The sequence below is a fragment of the Ostrea edulis genome, chromosome 8, assembly GCF_947568905.1.
Source record: "Ostrea edulis chromosome 8, xbOstEdul1.1, whole genome shotgun sequence".
Taxonomy (NCBI): Eukaryota; Metazoa; Mollusca; class Bivalvia; order Ostreida; family Ostreidae; genus Ostrea; species Ostrea edulis.
This window is the reverse complement of record NC_079171.1, coordinates 6,454,158-6,474,805: the sequence shown is the minus strand read 5'-3', so window position 1 is coordinate 6,474,805 and position 20,648 is coordinate 6,454,158. Positions and strand designations below refer to the sequence as shown.

General features: G+C 35.0%; 2 protein-coding genes and 1 long non-coding RNA gene across 3 annotated transcripts; 1 reads left to right on the top strand and 2 right to left on the bottom strand.

Annotated features, from left to right (window-relative positions):
* Positions 1 to 1,538: 1,538 nt before the first annotated feature.
* On the bottom strand, positions 1,539 to 5,976 carry LOC130049872 (uncharacterized). Its single transcript, XM_056148058.1, has 5 exons — positions 5,866 to 5,976; positions 4,575 to 4,794; positions 4,109 to 4,299; positions 3,905 to 3,973; positions 1,539 to 3,226 (listed from the first exon to the last, which is right to left on the bottom strand). The coding sequence occupies exons 1-5, from the start codon at positions 5,875 to 5,877 to the stop codon at positions 2,564 to 2,566; spliced, it is 1,155 nt and encodes a 384-aa protein (XP_056004033.1). The 5' UTR covers positions 5,878 to 5,976; the 3' UTR covers positions 1,539 to 2,563.
* An 8,869-nt stretch (positions 5,977 to 14,845) lies between these two features.
* Positions 14,846 to 17,049, bottom strand: LOC130049870 (tripartite motif-containing protein 3-like). Its single transcript, XM_056148054.1, has 2 exons — positions 16,984 to 17,049; positions 14,846 to 16,729 (listed from the first exon to the last, which is right to left on the bottom strand). Exon 2 carries the CDS (start codon positions 16,697 to 16,699, stop codon positions 15,029 to 15,031), a length of 1,671 nt encoding a protein of 556 aa, XP_056004029.1. The 5' UTR covers positions 16,700 to 16,729; positions 16,984 to 17,049; the 3' UTR covers positions 14,846 to 15,028.
* Positions 17,050 to 17,220: 171 nt separating this feature from the next.
* On the top strand, positions 17,221 to 19,022 carry LOC130049874 (uncharacterized). Its single transcript, XR_008798202.1, has 3 exons — positions 17,221 to 17,554; positions 18,500 to 18,584; positions 18,719 to 19,022. It is a non-coding gene; the product is annotated as an uncharacterized LOC130049874 (long non-coding RNA).
* The last annotated feature ends 1,626 nt before the right edge of the window (positions 19,023 to 20,648 follow it).

The window sequence follows — 20,648 nt, the reverse complement described above, 5'->3', positions numbered from 1 at the left end:
ATGTTTTACAATTTCAGGGAAACAGTGAAATTCACTGTAAGTATTGAATATGATGCATTCCGAATTTAAATATGTGTATATAGCTGCCTATTAAATTTTCTTCTCTTAATTTAATTTTATTTACAATATGAAATGTTGCTTTTAGGAATTTAAAAATAAGATTTTACAAAGCCATTGCAGTATATCTTTTGTCAACATTTTAATGTGTGATGCATCATATTATCTAATTGCAAAAAGAAAAATAGCAATAAATAAACACTCCCTCAATTGATTTCATTTTCTTAAACTTTTGCATAGACAAGATATGTTCAATATGCCCCATTCCTTTTTTGTCTGTTTCTAGGAGATAAAAGTAGGCTCAAGAAAGATGCTGTACCTACAGTGTTCACTTTTCGTGTGGACTCGGACATCACCTTCACAAGCCCAAGAGATCTGCGACTGCAGTCCAGACACACCTCAGCAGATAAGCTATTCCTCAAGCATATTGGAAAAGGGTGTGCAGCAGGAAGTCGAAATTGAGTTCCCACCTAAACCTGATGAGTCATTAGAAACAGAACAGAGTTCTTTAACCAATGAAGTGGAAGTCCAGTGCGAGCTTCTTGGTCGATATTCCATTGAAAACTTCAAAAATAACCCAAAGGCTGTTTTATTTTACACTGGCTTCAACTCTTATGAACATTTCATGTTTTTATTTTATGCATTAGGTCCAGCTGCTTTTGAAACTCAATTACAAATGCTCTAGTCTTCATCCATCATATCAACTTTTCCTCACATTAATTAAGCTGAGGTGTGCTAAAGAAGATATAGAACTTTCACTATTGTTTAATATTTCTGAATCCACAGTTTCTCGAATTTTCAACACATGGGTCAATTTCCTTTACTTTTAGTTACAGGAACTTAAAACCTGTCCATCCAGGGAGATTGTAAGTGAATTCATGCCACAATATTTCCAACAAAAGTTCCCTACTACCAGAGTCATTCTAGATGCCACTGAGATGCCCATACAAAAACCATCCGATGTTAACATTCAGAGGCTTACATGGTCGTCATACAAACATAAAAATACAATTAAAACCATGGTTGGTTGTACTCCTCGAGGAGCTGTTTCATATATTTCAGACTGTTATGGGGGTGAGTAAGTGATAGACAAATTATAGAGGACTCTAAACTTTTAGAAGTCTCTTTGTTCTGTTCAGGGTATAGTATTATGGCTGACCGTGGAGTCATGGTCCAGGACCTTTTTGCTCATCAAAATGTGTTTGTCAATACTCCCACAATGTTCAAGGGTAAATCCCAGTTAGAACCAGAGGAAATCGTTAGGGATAGACGTGTGGCATCAAAGTGAATACAAGTAGAACGTGTGATAGGGCTTACGAAGGAATTCAAAATTCTTCGATATGAACTCCCAAGTAGCAGATTGCCTCTTGCCAACAGAATTGTTTTTGTTTGCTTTTCCTTGACAAATTTCAAAAATGTCATTGTAAATAGATATGCCTGATCAACTATCTGCACACAGAAAAAATAAATACATGTATGTGTTAGGCATCTCTCAAGTTTTATTTATTCACAATATTGTATTTAAAGCCTTTTGACACCCTTTCATAATGCCAATTAGCGAACAAGATATACTCTCTGGACTACATGGTTATTTAACTTTGCCTCGCTCCTTCATTATCAAAGACTTGAATGATAACTATGTATATCGTTGTATGAATTATTTGCTGGACACGACAGATAAATAATGCCTTGTGGGATTAAAATAAAAAAACTTAAACATCATTGTGGATTGTGGTGTCCGTGTGGTAGAGAGCTCTAAAGCTATATATTTAGTAAAATAAAACTTTAAGTACAAAACTTCAGATATAGAAAAGTACATAATGTCAAAGTGTCCTATTTCTGTACAGTGAATTATAATCAAAGTTAATATGATTGCATACAAACATAAGTCAAAATAATTCTTCATAATAAAACGGACAACCACAATCCTATGCGTAGGAATACAGAACAACAATACGTAAATCGTACATTATGCCATCACAATAAGTTCAAAGTAGTTTGATCACTATGTTGCAATTGAACTACATCATATGAAATAAATGAAGAAGAAATACAAATTTCAAATATCTAAACAATCGGACAATGCTACTTGTTCACTACAAGGTGGTGTGTCTATAGACAAAATATTACGTGATGCATTCCTTCGTAAGCAATATGGCAGGCGGCTAACTTTCAACATGTAATAGTAGTTACGTGATTTACAATCGTAATACTTGATTTCACTTAAGTTATCGATGTAATTTACATCAATACATCTGTCTTAGACTGTAGCTTTACCGAATACATTAAATACTAAACAATGCTACACTACTAGCCACTAATGTACATGCACATGGGATCATCATCCATGTAGGTATGTGCAATTATTACAAACATTATATACAAATCCACACCCAAACCCTATCGTGTACAAATATTGTAATATCATGGGTTTAAACTATTTGTACACAATAGGGTTTGGGGGGGGGGTGGATTTTTATATAATGTTTGTAAAGCTTTAATATTTCTATGTTAAACACAGATATTGATGCAAGAAATGGTCTGAAATGTTTAACATAGAAATATTCGAGCTTTGGAAGGAAACAGCCATTGCAGTACTCCCTATCAATATCATTTTTTTGTACAAATAAATCCTTAAATGCATACAAAACAAAACAAAAAACCCAGAAATTTCTGTTTGAAAGGAACATCTGTCCTTGTATCTGATCATAATACAAGCTTCATTTTTTAATGAGATCTTTTTAGAATTGTCAAAGTCTAAGAATTTAAATTTTGGACCAGGTAGAATTTTCTGATGTCTACCAGCATATGGACATTTCACCTCTACAACGCCATCCTCTCCAATAATGGCATCAGGTGAGGCTCCGATACATGGTTTCTTTAATGAAACAAACAATCCACAATTTTGGCTTTTTACTTTTAACCTTTCTTCAAATTCTTTGATTGCCCTCTGTTCGTACATTTTCCCATGATGTACAGCAGGATTATTCAAAGTTTTTGAACATACAATGGATCGACACAACTTGGGAATTTGCCTTCGGGGTGTGATTCTAGAGATCTCCCCAAACCTGGATGCTGTTATTCTCCACTGCCTTTCTGAAATCCACCTCTTGTTGTCCGATTGTCCCCTTGTCAACTTTTCTATCTCCCTTGCTTTCTCCTCTGTGACCTTTTAAAACAAGTGTAATAGTATCCTCAAAATTTTGAGTAACATACTGTATTAGGCCCTTATACGTGTGAATGCTTGTTGTTTGGTAATTCATAACAACCTCAAATTTCAAAACTTTAATAGTAATTTTTGTACATGTGTTCTTTTATGAGAAATTAATTCTATAATTTTTAGATTGATAAACGTATCAATAAAAAAACAAAAATACAAAATGCATGTCGCACATTGTTGAAAAAAAATATCCAGTTCTTTTTTGGAAACCTGGATCAAACAAAGCAAGAGGTTCATCGGCCACATCGCTCACCTGAGTCACCTTGGCCCATATTTAAAGATTTTCCATACATATTCACATGTAAAACTTTTGATCCCTATTACCCTATTTTTGTGATTATCTTCCCCTTGAAGAGGACATGGTCCTTCATTTGAACAAACTTGAATCCCCTTCACCTAAGTTTGGTTCTGGAGAAGAAGTCGACAGTATGAAAAGTGTATAGATAGACAGGTGGACAACAGGTTATCAGTAAAGCTCACTTGAGCTTTCAGCTCAGGTGAGCTAACATGTATTGGATTTATCTCTAATCATTTGATTTCTTTTTTCATCCAATCGGATGTAAACACATTATATCAATAGATATTAAAAGATGGTAATATACATGTACATAAATAACAGATTCTTACCACCAAAGTATGGTCAATCCAGTATTCTACAAATGGTAAGGTCAGATAATCATGGTCATATTGTGCAGCCTGAAATAAAGTACACAAGGACTTTACTTTATGATATATGTTGCTTATCAATAATACATGTGTACAAACTATGGGATCGGAGCTATTTTGGATCCTCAGAATTCCTTTATTTTATTTTTATTAATTTTTTGGTACCTGCAAATTTGCTGGAGGGAAAATATATCTCAAAGCAAGGCCTTGAGATGTGTGAGCACAGTAGTTAACCATAACATTCCTGACAAAGTATGTGTATCCTTCCATCTTACGAAACTTTTCAGGTCGTGGATCCTCAAGTATGTCATCTCGTTTCCTTTTCATAGGTAGACTTTCAATTTTAACAGGAGCCCCTTTGATAAAAATGAGATGTGTTACAAGTTGTAAATACATTATACAGAATGATCATGACTGTGCAACCACTTTAATTTAATATATCACTATCAGATCAAATTTAATTACAATTTAACAAAAAGTTGAACTAAGATTGAATTTCTGGCATGTTTATCCAATAGTCGTGCCTGATCAACAATTTTCCTCATGAACATGCCTCAAGTTTCTTTATGCTAATAATCAAAACTGTCTAACATAACTTCTTAGAAATTATTTAAAAAATAAAATGTTTTACCATTGTACTGTGATCTAGGTTTGTGAAAAGTTTGTAGATCTTGTGTACAAGCTTTCTGGACTTTCATTTCCCCCGTTTCTAAAAATTCCTCGAGCATAAGTAGCACTGTGGCTATATGCTTGCAGGTTGCATTGGACCCTTTTCCTTCTGGACATTCACATTGTGAGCATACTGAATTGCATGTCTGCCTGTCAATTTTTAGTTTAAAGTTGTAACACACCTACAGATAAAGATATTAATATTTGAAAATAGGGCAAAAATACATCTTAATTGATTTAAATTCAAGTAAAATGATGTGCACTGAAGTATCGCATAGATTACAGCAAGAGGCCCATGGGCCACATCGCTCACCTGAGTCACCTTTGGCCCTTATCTGAAGACTGTCCATATATATATTTGCATGTGTAAAACCTTAGTGCCTATTGTGACCCCAACCTTCCCCTGGAGGCCATGATTTTTACAAACATGAATCTGCACTATGTCAGAAAGCTTTCATGTAAATGTCAACTTCTTTGGCCCAATGGTTCTTGAGAAGAAGATTTTTAAAGATTTGCTCTATATATTTCTATTTAAAACTTTCATCCCCTATTGTGGACCCAACCTATCCCAGAGGCCATAATTTGAACAAATTTGAATCTGCACTGTGCCAGGAAGTTTTTATGTAAATCTCATATCTTCTGGTTCAGTGGTTCTTGAGAAGATTTCCCCTATATATTTCTATGTAAAACTTTGATCCCCAAGTGTGGCCCCATCCTACCACCGGGGAACATGATTTGAACAAACTTGAATCTGCACTATGTCAGGAAGCTTTTATGTAAATACCAGGTCCTCCGGCCCAGTGATTATTAAAAAGAATGACGACGTCGACACTCAATAGACAACTGACAATTTATATCAGAAAAGCTCATTTGAGCCTTTGGCTCAGGTGAGCTAATAATACAATTCATATGGCACCCTACATAAAACAAATTACTCTAAGGCGCTTTACAAGGGTAAGAAGAGGAATCCAACAATAAACAATTCAATGAAATTATGACACAAGATCTTATATCTGTAAAATTATCGAAAAAAAAGTATCTTTAAGATCAATACATTTATTTTTTGTTGTTTTCTGATTCAAATAACAGTCATGATGATCTCGTCCATGTTTACTCAACACACGAAAGTGTTAGTATCACCACCCCAGGCGTTGATCTTCTGTCTGATATCTATAGTCAAAGACTTGTGATGTATAATTATTACTTCAATTAAAAAATATATATCTAAAACATCAACATACACATAGTAGTACCTGATTTTTCATGGCTGCACCAACAATGCAACTGAGATAGAAATCATCATCTTGAATAACAAGGGAACACGCAAGAACTCTTTTGCTATCCAATAATGATTTGCCTTTCTGCAAAGCCTTGATATCCCCATTCGTCTGCTTATCTCCTGAAGAAAATAAATATCCAATTACATGACATGTTAATGCAAGGTGAAGATAACGAACAGTGATCAATCTCATAACTCCTACAAACAATACAAAATAGATAGTTGGGCAAACACGGACCCCTGGACACACCAGAGGTGGGATCATGTGCCTAGGAGGAGTAAGCATCCCCTGTTGACCGGTCACACCCGCCGTGAGCCCTATATCCTGATCAGGTAAACGGAGTTATCCGCAGTCAAAATCAGTGTGCCAAGAACGGCTTAACAATCGGTATGAAACACGTCAGACAGCATTTGACCCAATGCGAGGTTGTATTGACGAACTAGATCGTTATAACGACCATAGAATTTGCGAAATGCTGACTTCAATCGAGACTGTTGAAATCCCTGTACCATCAACTTGTTTGTCAGTAGCTAACCTTGATTTAAAAACTGACTATACCCAAAACAAGCTCTTGCATATCGAATCAGTTGGGATATATAAACACCATATGCAGGTGATAATGGAATATTGCTACACAAATATGGGAAGTTGACGATGGAGAAGCTGAAATCATCCCGTTTGTCATACAGTTGAGTTGTCAGTTTGCCGTTAATGTCTACTTTCAATAAAATATCTAAGTATGAAGCAGAAGTGGACAACTCTGTGGTGTCCTTTATTTCGAGCTCACAGGGATATATCAAATCGGCATATGAATTGTTAATAGACAAAGCGACATCGATATATCTTAAAGTCGAATTGAAGGTCACAGCGAGATATTTTTTCTTCTCACGTAGAAGTTTTTGAATAAATTCTGCTTCATATGAATATGAAAACAGGTCAGCTAACAAAGAAGCACAATTCGTGCCCATGGGTATTCCAACAGACTGTTGGAAGACCTGATCACCAAAGACCACAAAGATATTGTCAATGAGGAACTCTAGCATATTTTTTATTTCAACTTCAGAGTACTTGTGCGTGGAATCGGAGTGGCGTTTAACAAAGTAAGTTTTTGAATGGCTGATCACTAAATATGAATATTTCCGTTTTCCGTTTTTGTTGAAGAAGCAACTGTCTATAATGTCAAAAAGTCTAGTCTTTAATTTATCGTGAGGAATGGTCGTGTATAGTGTTGAAAAGTCATAGGTTTTAATGCTATTGATTTGGGAAAAATTCTGTGATTTCAAGTTTACTAAAAGTTCTTTAGAATTTTTTAGAATCCACATTTGATTAACACCACTTCTCGCATATGTAGTTGCACAGTAAGTTTGAAGTTTCTCTTTCACAGCTGTTAACATTTTCGTGAGGATCAAAGATAGGGGCTTGGTAGAGCACTTACTGGATCCAGCAATATATCTTTGTTTGTAAGGGTTTTTATGTAGATTAGGAATCCAGTAAAGGTACGGTAACTCATATTCATTCGACCCATTGACTGGAATATTAAATGTGTCTAAAACTGAAGCATGATTTTGAAGAATTTCATCGTTTGAAAGGGCAGCTGGAGTATAAGTATGATTACCAAAAGTGGAATTAATGCCAAGTTCGTTTAAAATACAGTTGTGATAATGAGCCTTACAAACAAAGACAATGTTGTTACTAGCTTTGTCAGCTGGAACCAAAACATATTCCTCATGTAGCCTATCTAATTCGTTTATCACTTCTGGTTTACTAAACACAGAAGGATAGATGGTACGTACTTTTGTTTTCATGTGTCTAATGCGGGATTTTAATATCCCTCTTATGCTTTTAACCCATTCTGACAATGTATCAAGTTCTTCTTTTTCATATTTAGCCCATCGTCTGGCATAATCTTCGACAGAACTCATAATAGAGATGAAGTTCTGTCGCCAATTAAAAGACCGAGGTTCTCTGTATTTAACACCTTTAAGAATAAGTGATTTGAGGTCCTCATTTTCAACTATATCAACATCACCAGTAATGGCATGTCCAGCTGGACTATATTTGAAAGAAGATGAAGAACAAGAACATGTTGGTGGATTACGTATAAGATGGTCTATATCTAGGTACTGCAAAGTTTGTTTATAATTAAAAAGTTTGGATGCAATAGTAGAAGTATAGCTGTAGGAAATACAGAGTGTAGACTTGAACTTGAAATAAGTTGGAATACACGACTGAACCCTTTTATGACGAAGAATGTTGCTTATGTTGACGGCATCTATTCCTTTGTTTGTAAATTTGAGCTTAAGGAACTGACGGCATGATTTGGAAGGAATATCAGCCATGGTCCGTGCTGGTTTATAGAGCCTGTGTAGGCAACATCCATAATCATAGAGTTCAGTCTATATTCAGGTGTTGAAAAATCCAAGTATAGACTAGCCATAGCTTCTTCAAATAACGTGTGTAAAACCCTCAATGGAATAGAGTAAAGTTTTGTACGAATATGATGTGGACCTAATTGTCTGTTGACGTGAGGCAAAAGTGAATCAAACGTGACATCATTTATACTTGGTCTCTATATTTATAATGAATAAGAAATAAAGATTTTACAGTCGATGATAGATTTTACACTATTTTGCTCATGTAATTGGTTTTTATAATAACAAAGTATAATTACTGCAAAAGATACCAATAATATTGAGCATAAATGACATAAAACTGAAAACAGTTATATGTCCTAGGGTCTATTTTTCACCTGCTGATCTATATAATAAGTAGCCTTCAATCTGCTCTCTGGTGACTTTGGGTAACAGCTGGCGATGTTCAGGGATAATCTGTCTATATCCACTGACTGGCCATTGTACTGCAGAAGAATCAGGAATGTCTATGGGTGGAGGTTGAACATTCCTGTTCCTATCATATGCTTGTAACCTGTGCACATATGATTTATTAATTGTAGTGGTGTCCATTAGTGCATATATTGAATGCAAATAATGTTTGATATGAAGACCTGCATGATTTGTCAACATTGCCTATGAAACAAGAATTAAGGCACCTGAAGTGTGGATAGCATGTGTAGATTTTAATATATACATACCCCCTTCTAAATCCAATGAAAAACTGTAGAACCAATGATGTATCTAAAGTATATTACATGTATTTCCCCACCGTTCACCCTCAACAATCGTTATGAATAGTCGGTTGTTACTTTTGTAAGCTTTTTAGATTACAACTGGTGAAGTACATACATGTATTAATATATAGTATCAAGTGGTAATTTAATCTTAAAAGCTTACAATATGCTTTATTGCAGAATACACCCATATATTGTCAAATATTTTATCTTTCCTTATAGTTATTACTATCTAAATTGTTTTCTTTAAATACATACAGTGTGAGAGTATGCCATGAGTAAAACCCCTCTTCATGCAAAGACCCATTGATATTATTATATGATTCTTCAATCAAGGGGTTCACATTCTGAGGATTTAGTTGTAAAAAGTACATCATAACTTGAGTTTTAATAAAAGAAGAAATTAGAAGTCTACCTAGTTCACACAATGATGAAATATTGCATGCTGATTTGTTGAGTCCTAGAACTGTTTTACAATACAGTGCGGATAAAACTGTCGTCATATGAATTATCACACACATTATTTTTTTTATCATTTACAAATGTTTAATTACCTATCAATCAAATCTGCTTTGCTCCCTGTTGTAACAGCACCTCTGACGATTAATTCAGCTTTTAATTTTGGCACAGTCCACTTCCAGTACAATGGCGCGTCCATTTGTTTTTAGTGTATTCAAGCGCCGCGCCGATTTTAAGCGTTTACGTAACCACCGATAATACACCAGCGACATCTGTCGTTTAAAATACGGCGAATGTTTCCTATTACAGTATATATACATACATACAGTGTTTATTTTTCGTACACAAAGTCCATATATGTATATATATATATATATACATCTGGAGCTATAATTTATGAAATACTGTAACATATGAATATACTTAGTTGAAAATGCCGATACCGTGTATACCACTATTAACCTCAGACAGACACATATTTACCAATGAGAAAAATATATATCGTGCATGAAATAAAATCTGAAAATATCGTAACATACTGAAATTTTAAGATTGTGGTACATTTTGTGTGCAGATAGATTTAGTAAATGGTGTATTTATAATAATGCCTTGCTCATTGACAGTGTCATATATTAGTAATAAAAATGTATGGAAATACTTGCATTCTTTAACTTTTTTGCTGTGTTTGTCTATGTAGTAAATAGTGTTTTTATGTGTACTTAGGTACTTAAAGGATATAACAACTTGAGAATCACAGAAATCCATACATGGAATTTGTAGTGTGATATTATTAGTGTTAAAGTTGAAAGGAATATTATTAACATCAAAATATATGGTGTCAACATCGTCAAAGCTAGTAAATTCTTGAAACACCATGGACAGGAAATAGCTCATACTGTGTATTGACTGAAAATTACAGTATAATAAAATTAATTTATAATTTATAAATATTTAGAATTGTTGGGTAGTTATATTTAGTAAGTAAAACATAATAGGAAATTGAAAATTATGTATTTGATTAATAATTAGTAAATTTGCTGGATATTTGATTTAATAAGTTGTAATATGATGTGTAAATGAATTTATATATAATTATAAATCTTAGAATGAAGCTTACGTTTAGTAAGGAGTATTTGTTTAAGTTTTTTACCAACACCCTAGCTGAAAACCCAGTTGTAATGGAAGGGTGGTGACTTGGTAAGTATATATCTGACAAGTTTGTGTTCTTGTGAAGTATTTTGATGTTTGATATTACCAAATATATTAGTAAATTGTTTGGGTTTTCTATAGTAATTTCCATCTGGAGTGAATAGGTAAGGTAATATATGTCTTTTGATATATTTCTTAGGATATCCACATCTTTGGAGTCTGAAAGCAAATAATTTACATATAGTATCATGTTCTAGAGCATTGCTTGATCTGGTACGGTATCTGTTGCATTCAGTGGTTATTACACCCTTAAAGAAATGTTTGGGGTGACCGGAAGTAAAATGTATATAACTGTAAGAATTGTAAGGTTTCTGGTAGATACAAGTGTAAATTTTATTATCTGTAAATGTGGTGTATCCAATACCGAAAGTGATATCTAAGAATTGTGTCTGTATTTTGTTTATACTGAAGGTGATTTCTAACTCTTTGGGGTAGTATTTCTTAATTTCATGGATGTCAAACATTATTTGGTTTGGCTTACTGTACAATATAATGGCACCATCATCAATATATCTAGCCATGTAAATGATTCTGTTGTGTCCATTGGATAACTTAAAAAAAGAGATTTCGGAGATGAAGAGCGCTAAATTAGCTATGTCTGCAGAATCATAAGAATCTATTGCTAAGCCTTGTTTTTGTAGAAATAGACGCTTGTAACCAACATGGAAATAAGCATTTAGTTTTATATAGGTGAAAAGTTCTATCATAAATTGTATAGTGTCTTGTTTGATATTTAACTGATTCTGTAAGAACAGGAATGAGTTAATGAGTGTGTTATTGTCAATACTGGTATATAAAGAGGTAACATCGAATGATATAAAATGTATATCCATGTCATAGGGATCAATTGATATTTTGTTAAGTTGGTTTATGACATGGAAAGAACTGTTGACTAAAATGTCATGTTTCTTGTATTTAATTCTGAGCTTATTTAGAAAATGTCTTACAAGTTTGCTGAGTGTTTTGGAAGGTTGTGTTATAATAGTATTGTATCCGTTGACTATGGGTCGTGATTTTAATAAATGTTGGATTTCGGGTGAAGCTTTTTGTTTAACTTTATGAGGTTTAGGTATAATATTAAGTGACGGTAGTTTGATGTCAGAAGGTGACTTGCGTTTGTAAAAAGATTTAATATCTTTGTTACTGATATGGGCGGTAGGTTTACAATTGTATTTATGGTAAATACGATGTAAGTCCTTAATGGAGTTATGTAAAATAAGATTGATATCACTGTACAAAAATTCTTGATATGTATTAGTATCAGCAAGGTGTCTGGTAAATTCATCAATGTACCAGGAAGTATCATTGATACATAAACCTAAATTCTTATCTGCTATGTTTAAAACAGTGTGATTATATTTAACAATTTTATGAATTTTTTAATGACAATTAGTGGATATGTTAGGTTTTTTTTGTAAATATCTGATATAGTCATGATATAAACATTTGTGTAAAAAATCTAAATATTGTATTGTTTACAATCCAAATGATATTTGGAATTTTTAAGGTCTTTATTTATAACCTTTTTTAGATTATATATGACATCTGTGTATATGTTGTGAAGATATGAAGGCTTATTGGGACTGGGTATGAAATTAATACCTTTGAGTAAACATGAAACCACATTGTGATCTAACTGATGTTTGCAAAAGTTGTGTATTTTTTCACTGGGATTATGTATTTCATCATTGACCATTGAAGTAAGTTGAGACACAGTAAACATGTATATATCTGGCAAATGGCATATGTATTGGACACGTATCTATCTTAGCATAGGGCATTCATATTAGACAGGTATTTCTTTGGGTTTAGGACAGTAATATTAGACGAGCATCTGTCGGGATAGAACAACATATTTGACACTGTCGGGTATAAAACTTACATATTAAGCATGTATCTTTCTGGGTATAGAACATATATTAAACACGTGACTATATCGTATAGGGCATACAGTGATCCCCCGTTATAACGCCAACATTTGTATAACGGCAATTTTGGCATTATAACGGACGGCATTATATAGGGGTACATGTATGTGTACAGCAGTCATAGGAAATCAAACAAATTGTATCTCCTACATCGTGTTTTAAATGCCTGGATAATTCCGACGTCCAGTGGTCATAAATGACTCGTAATGGTAGGGGTATTTGATGACTTCCAGTTTTTGTTTTATACCCAACACGCTTAGATTTCGGTGTGTCCGCCATACTCAGATTTCAAAAACAATACTGCATATTTGAAATCAGTTGATTATAATTTACGTAACTTATTATCTGCTCCAAACTTTCTATTCGCATAATACACATGCTGATGTTATCTTAGTTGCATTTTTCCCTTTACATAGATCAGTAATCATACGTGACCTAAGACTGGTCTAAATCATTGAAACTAAAACCGTTGCAGTCCTAACAAGGTTTGTACATGTATATAATAAGAATTCCTAATGAAAACGATGAGATGACTTATCTCATTAACATGTTTGAACGAAAAAAAGTTATTGAAGATATGAGCTTTGTAACCATTCCAATGATAAAAAAAAAATGGAAACATCTTAAAAAGTCGTAAACATAATATGTGATATGCTGTACATATTTCAAACGACACATATTTTAGAACAATGCAATCGTTTTGGATTGTAAGAGTATTACTCTTTTAAAGTGTAATTCATGGATGGTTCCCAAATACATAACACAGAAGAAATCGCGCTACAGTCTAGAAAGAAAAGATGTTTCCGCATGTCATCTTAGCGTGCCTGGGGGATTCGTTGCTGTTAAACGTATCGCCTCCATTGTAAGGAAGGCATCAATTCTTCTCTGATCATATTATAGGATTTAAATTTTAAAAAAAAGGTAGAGGGGGAACTCCGATAAATGATTTGCTACTCTACAATGACTACATGGAGCGGAATTTTCATTTAATCAGTTATTTGTTTTTGTAATGAGGTATTAAATGAAGACTTTATTGGATGCAGTAGATGATTTAATTAACCTGAGTAAATTGAAATGTAAATGACTAGATAGAAAAATTGTACTGGTGTACATTGAATGATTGATTGAATATTGTTTAACGTCCCTCTCGAGAATATTTCACTCATATGGAGACGTCACCATTGCCGGTGAAGGCTGCAAAATTTAGGCCTATGCTCGGCGCTTATGTCCATTGAGCAGTGAGGGATCTTTATCATGCCACACCTGCAGTGACACGGGACCTCAGTTTTTGCGGTCTCATCCGAAGGACCGCCCCATTTAGTCGCCTCTTACGACAGGCAAGGGATAATGATGACCTATTCTAACTCAGGTCCCCACAAGATACTGGTGTACAAATCACAGTAATTCATACGTTTTCACTAAAATAGCTCTTAGGGGCTGCAAGTTTAATGTTAATTCGGATTTCAAAATTTTAGGCTTGAGCGTCACTGAAGAGACATTATTTGTCGAAATGCGCATCTGGTACATCAAAATTGGTACTGTATAAGTTTTACATCATGACCCTGGGGTCGGGGCCTCTGCTGGTGGATCGTTAGTCCCCGAGGGTGTCTACAGCCCGGTGGCTAAGTATTTTGTTACTAGCTTGAAAATACGGATGTATATTTACTTGCTGTGATAAAATTTAGAAATTCATTTCAAAATTAAGGATTATCTCCCTAATGTATAGCTCTTATCCTTAGACGGATTTGACTCCACTTTTTGGCACTCTGTTTTCCCTAAAATAGCTCTTAGGACCTACAATTTTACTGTTATTTCGGATTTTAAAAAATTCGGCTTGAGCATCACTGAAGAGACATTATTTGTCGAAAAGCGCATATGTTGCATCAAAGTTGGTACCGTATAAGTTTTACATACTGATAAGAGATACATATACACGTATATGTCTGGGTATTAGACATACATATTATACACGTATCTGTCTGGGTATAGAACATACATATTAGGGACGTATTTGTCTGTGTTTAGGACATACATATTAGACACGTATCTGTCTGTGTATATGATATACATATTAGACATGTATTTGTGGATTAAGACAGATTTTGTGAGATATAATTAGTAAACTGCAGTGAGAGACTAATGTCTAATCAGTTAAACACACAAACATAAGTACATTACACATCACAAACACAGGGCTGTAATTAACACAGGGCTGTAATTAACAAGGAACTGTAATCTACACATGACTGTATTGTACACAGGGCTGTAATTAACAAGGATGTGTAATTGACAAGGAACTGTAATTGACAAGCAGTTGTAATTAACACACTGATGTAAATAACACTGCAGAGATGTGTAATTAACACCGTTTTGATAAATGCAATTAACACTGTGCTGAGCTGTTTAATTAAGACTATGTTGATAGATATTGGATTTTCTTCACTTTAGTATTGTCCCACTCAGCCACAAAGAGGTTGTCTATGATGTCCACACATAAACCCCATGGACGTTCTAAATTACAGAGAATGTAACGGAGGAACTGTCCGTCACGATCTAGAATGTGGATACGGTGATTGTCAAAGTCTGCTGTCAGGATGTGACTCTGGCTGTCTGTAGTGATGCCGCGTGGATAAAATGATTGCTTGGTATTAGAGGGATGACCAGTGTATCTAAATCGGAGTTTTCCTGACTGATTGACCACCACTACTGCACTAGTTTCATTGTCAGCTACACAAATATCCAGGTTCCTATTCTCACTGATGTATTTAGATAGATAACGAGCAGGTGAATAGAGAGGACAACCCTTATCATCAAACTGAATGGTTTGCATCGCTGTGGAGCCAGAGTAACGCACGACTTTGGATTGTTTGTAATCATCACTGTTCATGGTAACCAGGAGATCATCAGAGGCGGTAGTGCAGACATATAGAGGTACCCATCCCTGTAGTGTGATCACGGCCCGTATCTTCCTATTCTTTACTAGGTTTATAGTGTTATTGTTATAGTCAGTATAAACAAGATCTCCGCTCCGTGTCACGGTTATGTCCTGTGGTGCGTTCACTGATTTGGTTTGTATTGATGTCAGTAGTTTACTCTGGAGGTTGAGGAGCTTCATGGTTTGGTTATTCCCGCAGGTCCAGACTTGATCTTCACTCAGACAGGTAACACTGAATAGCAAGGTATGCCCAGTGTCTATGGTGGCGGTGAGGCGCGGTACAGCAAGCAGTGGTTTGACTGGAGGAGGCGATACAGCTTCTGGTGATTTCATTGTGTCGCCATGTTGTGCGTTAATGTATAATGGCGACAGAGAACCAAACATTTCCTGGAGCTGGTCAGTGTTTATTTTTTGAGCAGAGAAACTCGGTAATGTAACTCGGAATTTAATCGGTAACATTATAAATTCGGAATTCCTAGATTTGTAAGTAGAAGTTAAGGAGACGTCATTTGATTTCAGAATTGATTTCAAGTCCAAAATGATCTGTTTGAGTTCAGTAATTTTCTGTTTGATTTCATCTGTATTTTTATTCAGGGTAGATAGGTGTGTGTTTTTCATCTCCTGAATGACAGATTTCCGCTGGTTGACAATGGCGTTGATCTCCCGGTGTAAGATTTCACCTTCTTGTTCGGCAGCTGTAGTCAATTCCCCGTAATTCGTTTCTAACTCGGCTTTTTCAGTTTGAACATCGGACGCCATTTCTTCATATCGCGGGTAAATTCTGGTTTCGAGTTCCTCTAAATCTTTTTGTAAACGTTGTGTTTTAGCGTTGAGTTTATCCCGAAATTCTGATAACTTGTGACCTTTGTGTTTACCGGAGGAGACGCAGGTAATACAGACAGGAATATCACATTTCTTACAGTGATGTTTACAGTGTTCACTTGTGTGTTTTGGACATCTCGGGTAGTTAGGAGTAGTCTTTCTTTGCAAATAGGGCATGACATGATGTCTTTTAGAGGAATCCGATAGGTGCTCCCCAACACAGGCTTTGCATAGATTTATATTACAAACTTCACAACGACTCTGTAGGGGGACAGTTTCACAGAGGTCACACAGTAAGACTTTCTGAGCACTGTGCCGCGGATGCATTTCTGACGCCGGGATCACACAAGCAGTTTACTGTGAATAAAAAAGAGGGATCTTAATGAAGGATTTAAGCATGTCTAAGCAATTGACCATAAAGAATTACAGTATCATATAAAACACTGCAGTCATTAATTTTAATATTTCAAATGAAATGTTAAGTATAACGCATCGCTATAACCCCCTCCCCGAACCATTATGTAAGTGATCAAATATATTTCACTGATCACACAAATATCGATAGCATTGACAGTACATTGTCAGAATGCGTATATATAATTGTGTCTAACCTGAAAATCCAGCATGGCCTCCCTGTTCTTTCGACCTTCCGTCTAGTCCCGTGATTAAATACCTGTGCGGCGAGTCGGCCTGTATACACTATTTATGTGTTAACGCCTGTTTAAGGTAGGGGCCGATAGCAACCACGTGATCAGTAAAAATCGTGTATTTTCACGTGAAATTATTTTTCGGAATTCCGTACATCGCCATGGAGTAGTTGAAAAACAAAAAGGGGTTCCGAAAGTACAAGTTATTGCTGTGACTGAATCGATGATTTAGAGGGTCGTCTCAACGAAAGATAGAGAAATTTGGCCATAGTTTAGATTAGGAATACGTCAATGTAATAATAGTGGACTAAATGTTTCGTCCGTGCAGAATGGCACTTTTTACCTCACGAAATTCACCACCATGCATATCTGCGCTACGTAAACAAAGTTGTTGATGTAGCGTGATCGTGATGTCCGAGTGCTGCGAGTTTCAATACTGTTTATGTAGTCATTGAGAGTTTAAACAAAGTTTCTTCTGAGAAGAGGAATTCGATGGATGCATTCAACGTGGACAACGAAATCATAATTTCGTTTGGTAAGTGAAAAAAATGGCAAATTGAATTTGTATTCAACCCACTTTTCCTCTGCTATTTCACAACGCGATTTTATAATAACATCTATAAACGCACAACTTGGATCTGTTTCATTATTTGTGCATTCATGTATTCCATATGTGCCCAAAATATAACTCCTTCATGTGCATGTAATTGTAAATGGATGTCATGTATATGCCAGATTTGAAAAAATAGGGTTCTCACAAGTTTGAGGGGGGGGGGGGGGAAGTGTTCCACTAAAATTCTATTTGGTATAAATGATAGTACTTATAGTATCTTGAAATTTCATTGACCTAACAGATATTTCAAATCTGGGGTTTCATGTTTCATACAAGCATGTAGGTCTACAAAACTTTATTTAAAATATTTGTAAAATCACAAGCTCCCCTCATAGGCAAATAAATGTATTGTATGAAAATAAGATATGTATGTCCTTCTCTTGACCCACACTCCGTAAAGGAGACAGGTCTGATAAATCTAGAGTTGACTTGTTTTGATATTATTAGAATGAACTGGCAGTTTATGAAAACATATCTGTCATCTCATATTGTAATATGATAATTATGATGTTTATTCACCTCATTAAAAACCCGGGGTGGGAGAGTATGTACAGTTTAAATAGAAGGTAACTAAAACAATATGAAATAAATAACAATCATGCAGATGTACTACTACTGCAAGAGTTCACATTGCTGCACTGCCTACATTTAACATACATGTAATGTAATACTGATTTCAGACAATATTTTAAATATTAACATAATAAAATACATGCTATGTGTGTGTAATTTTCAATATATCAGCATTTTAAAGTTCACTAAACATGCATTGAGACACACAGTTTTAAAATTGACATTGTCTGACACAGTATAATCAATGATTAATACTGACTGTGCAAATATTAATCATGATGATTTTTTTCTAAGCATCATTCTAAGGACCAGTGCAAGTTGAAATGGGCTTCCAGCCAACAACTTCAACAGCAATTTGCCATGAAAATCAGCAAGAAAGGTACACTATTTTCTATCTTAGTAAGATAGAATTTTTCATTTTAACACCAGACATTTATAAAGACAATTCTTAGTATATTAGATATTCATCTTTTTTTCAATATTTGAATATACAGAATATATTCTTTATAACAGGTACTTCATTTACATTGATGATGTCATATCCCCTGGACCCCACAACTTTACAGGTTACAGAGAAAATTCAAGAACTTCTGCAAAATGTGGGACTTGGATAGAATCAATAATGTATTTGTGAGCCCCAAAGCAATGGATATATTGTGCAACATACTAAAGTGTGAATTTAATGGAAAACAAATACATGTACTCATGTATTACATGTCTTTTTTAAAGACAATAATATTGTATAAATATAGAGGAAGTGTCATTGTTGATTATTCTAAGTTTTTGATATATCAAAATCAGTAAACATTTCTAAATGAAAATAAAATAACTTTAATCAATGTGTTTGAATTTCTCATTTTCTACCCCACCCCCCACCCCCCTTACACACACACAGTGCATATATACTGTGAATGCAATATGCATGGAATCTAAGTTATCCAAGCGAGTTTTTGTTTCAGTGTGAGACTACAAGTAGGACTAATAAACTTATGAAGAGACATATATATTTGTGAGAGCAAGATAGCTGATATCAGCCTTGAGATCAATGGGTCGAGCCGCGGTGGTGGTCTAGAGGTTAGAGCGTTCGCCCCGCATGCGGAAGGCCAGGGTTCGAATCCCGGCCGCGACAGACCTGAGTTGTTGAAACAGGTAGTGACAGTTCCATTGCCAAACGCTCAGTATCAGGTGTGAATGTCACTGGTCCTCGGAGATGACCTTCAAAACGGATGCCCAGTGTCACAGTAGTTGTGGCACGCTAAAGAACCCTCACTGCTCAATGGGAGTAATCGTCGAGCAAAGGCCTAAATTTAAAGCTGTTCACCGGTCTTGGTAACGTCTCCATATGAGTAAAAAATTCTCGAGAGAGACGTTAAACAAGATAAAATCAATCAATCCTTGGGTCGATTGGGTGGAAATCTTTCCATTGATATTAAATATAAAGTTGTTATTTAAACATATTTGGTGCACTATGCCGTATAATCATGTCAATTTCTTATAATAGGTAATCGTGTCTGGTTATTATAAAAAAAATGTATGAAAAATAGCTAAATATTAATGCAATCATTGTGAGTGCAAAAAGGTCAATTGCAAGAGCACATACATAAATGCATTGGCGGATATAAGGGGTGGGGAGGGGGGGGGGGCAACCGGCGCGAGCTCCCCTAAAATTTTCAAGTTTAAAGTAAATCGTGGTCTCTTGTTTAGAGAAATATATACAATAAAAGAAGCCATAATTTCCTCCACTCTCAGAGAAATAAATGTCTGACAAAATCTTTTGATTTATTGAATTACTTTTAGTGGAAGAACTGCTATTTTTTCCAAAAACCCTTAAAATTTGCGTTATTTTATTAATTTCCACCTTATTAAAAATGACAGAAAATAATAAAAATGACTACATGGGAGACATATTTTAAGCCCTATAAAATCTGTAAAATCCAGGAGTTTCTGGGGAATCGCCCCCCCCCCTCCTTTCAAGGCGGCCCCCAGACCCCTGCCTCATACAGTTGCACCCCCCCCAACTTCAATTCCTGATCTGCCCCTGAAATAGCTTATAGAAACCTTCTTATTGTCATGTTCAATTTTCAAAGAGGTAATTTGGGAATGCTTAAACATTTTAAGTTAGAAAAAGATCAGTAGTTTATCTCTGCTGGCTGAATCTTTCTTCTCAATGCACCGAGTGCAATTCATGACGTCTATGTTCCTGCTCATTCTTTCTCCTCCATACCATGCAATATATTAAAGGGGTTGGGATGTAATGGAGACATTTGTTTTAACAAATATAAATTGTATTTCAATTTTTGGTGGGGATTTTTATTTGGGAAAACTCTTGATATTAATTATCAAATATGATGACGTATGATAAATCTATATTCTGAGTGTAAGTGCACAAAGGTCAACAACGAGAACTACAACAAAATATAAGCTAAAATTTGAAATACATACT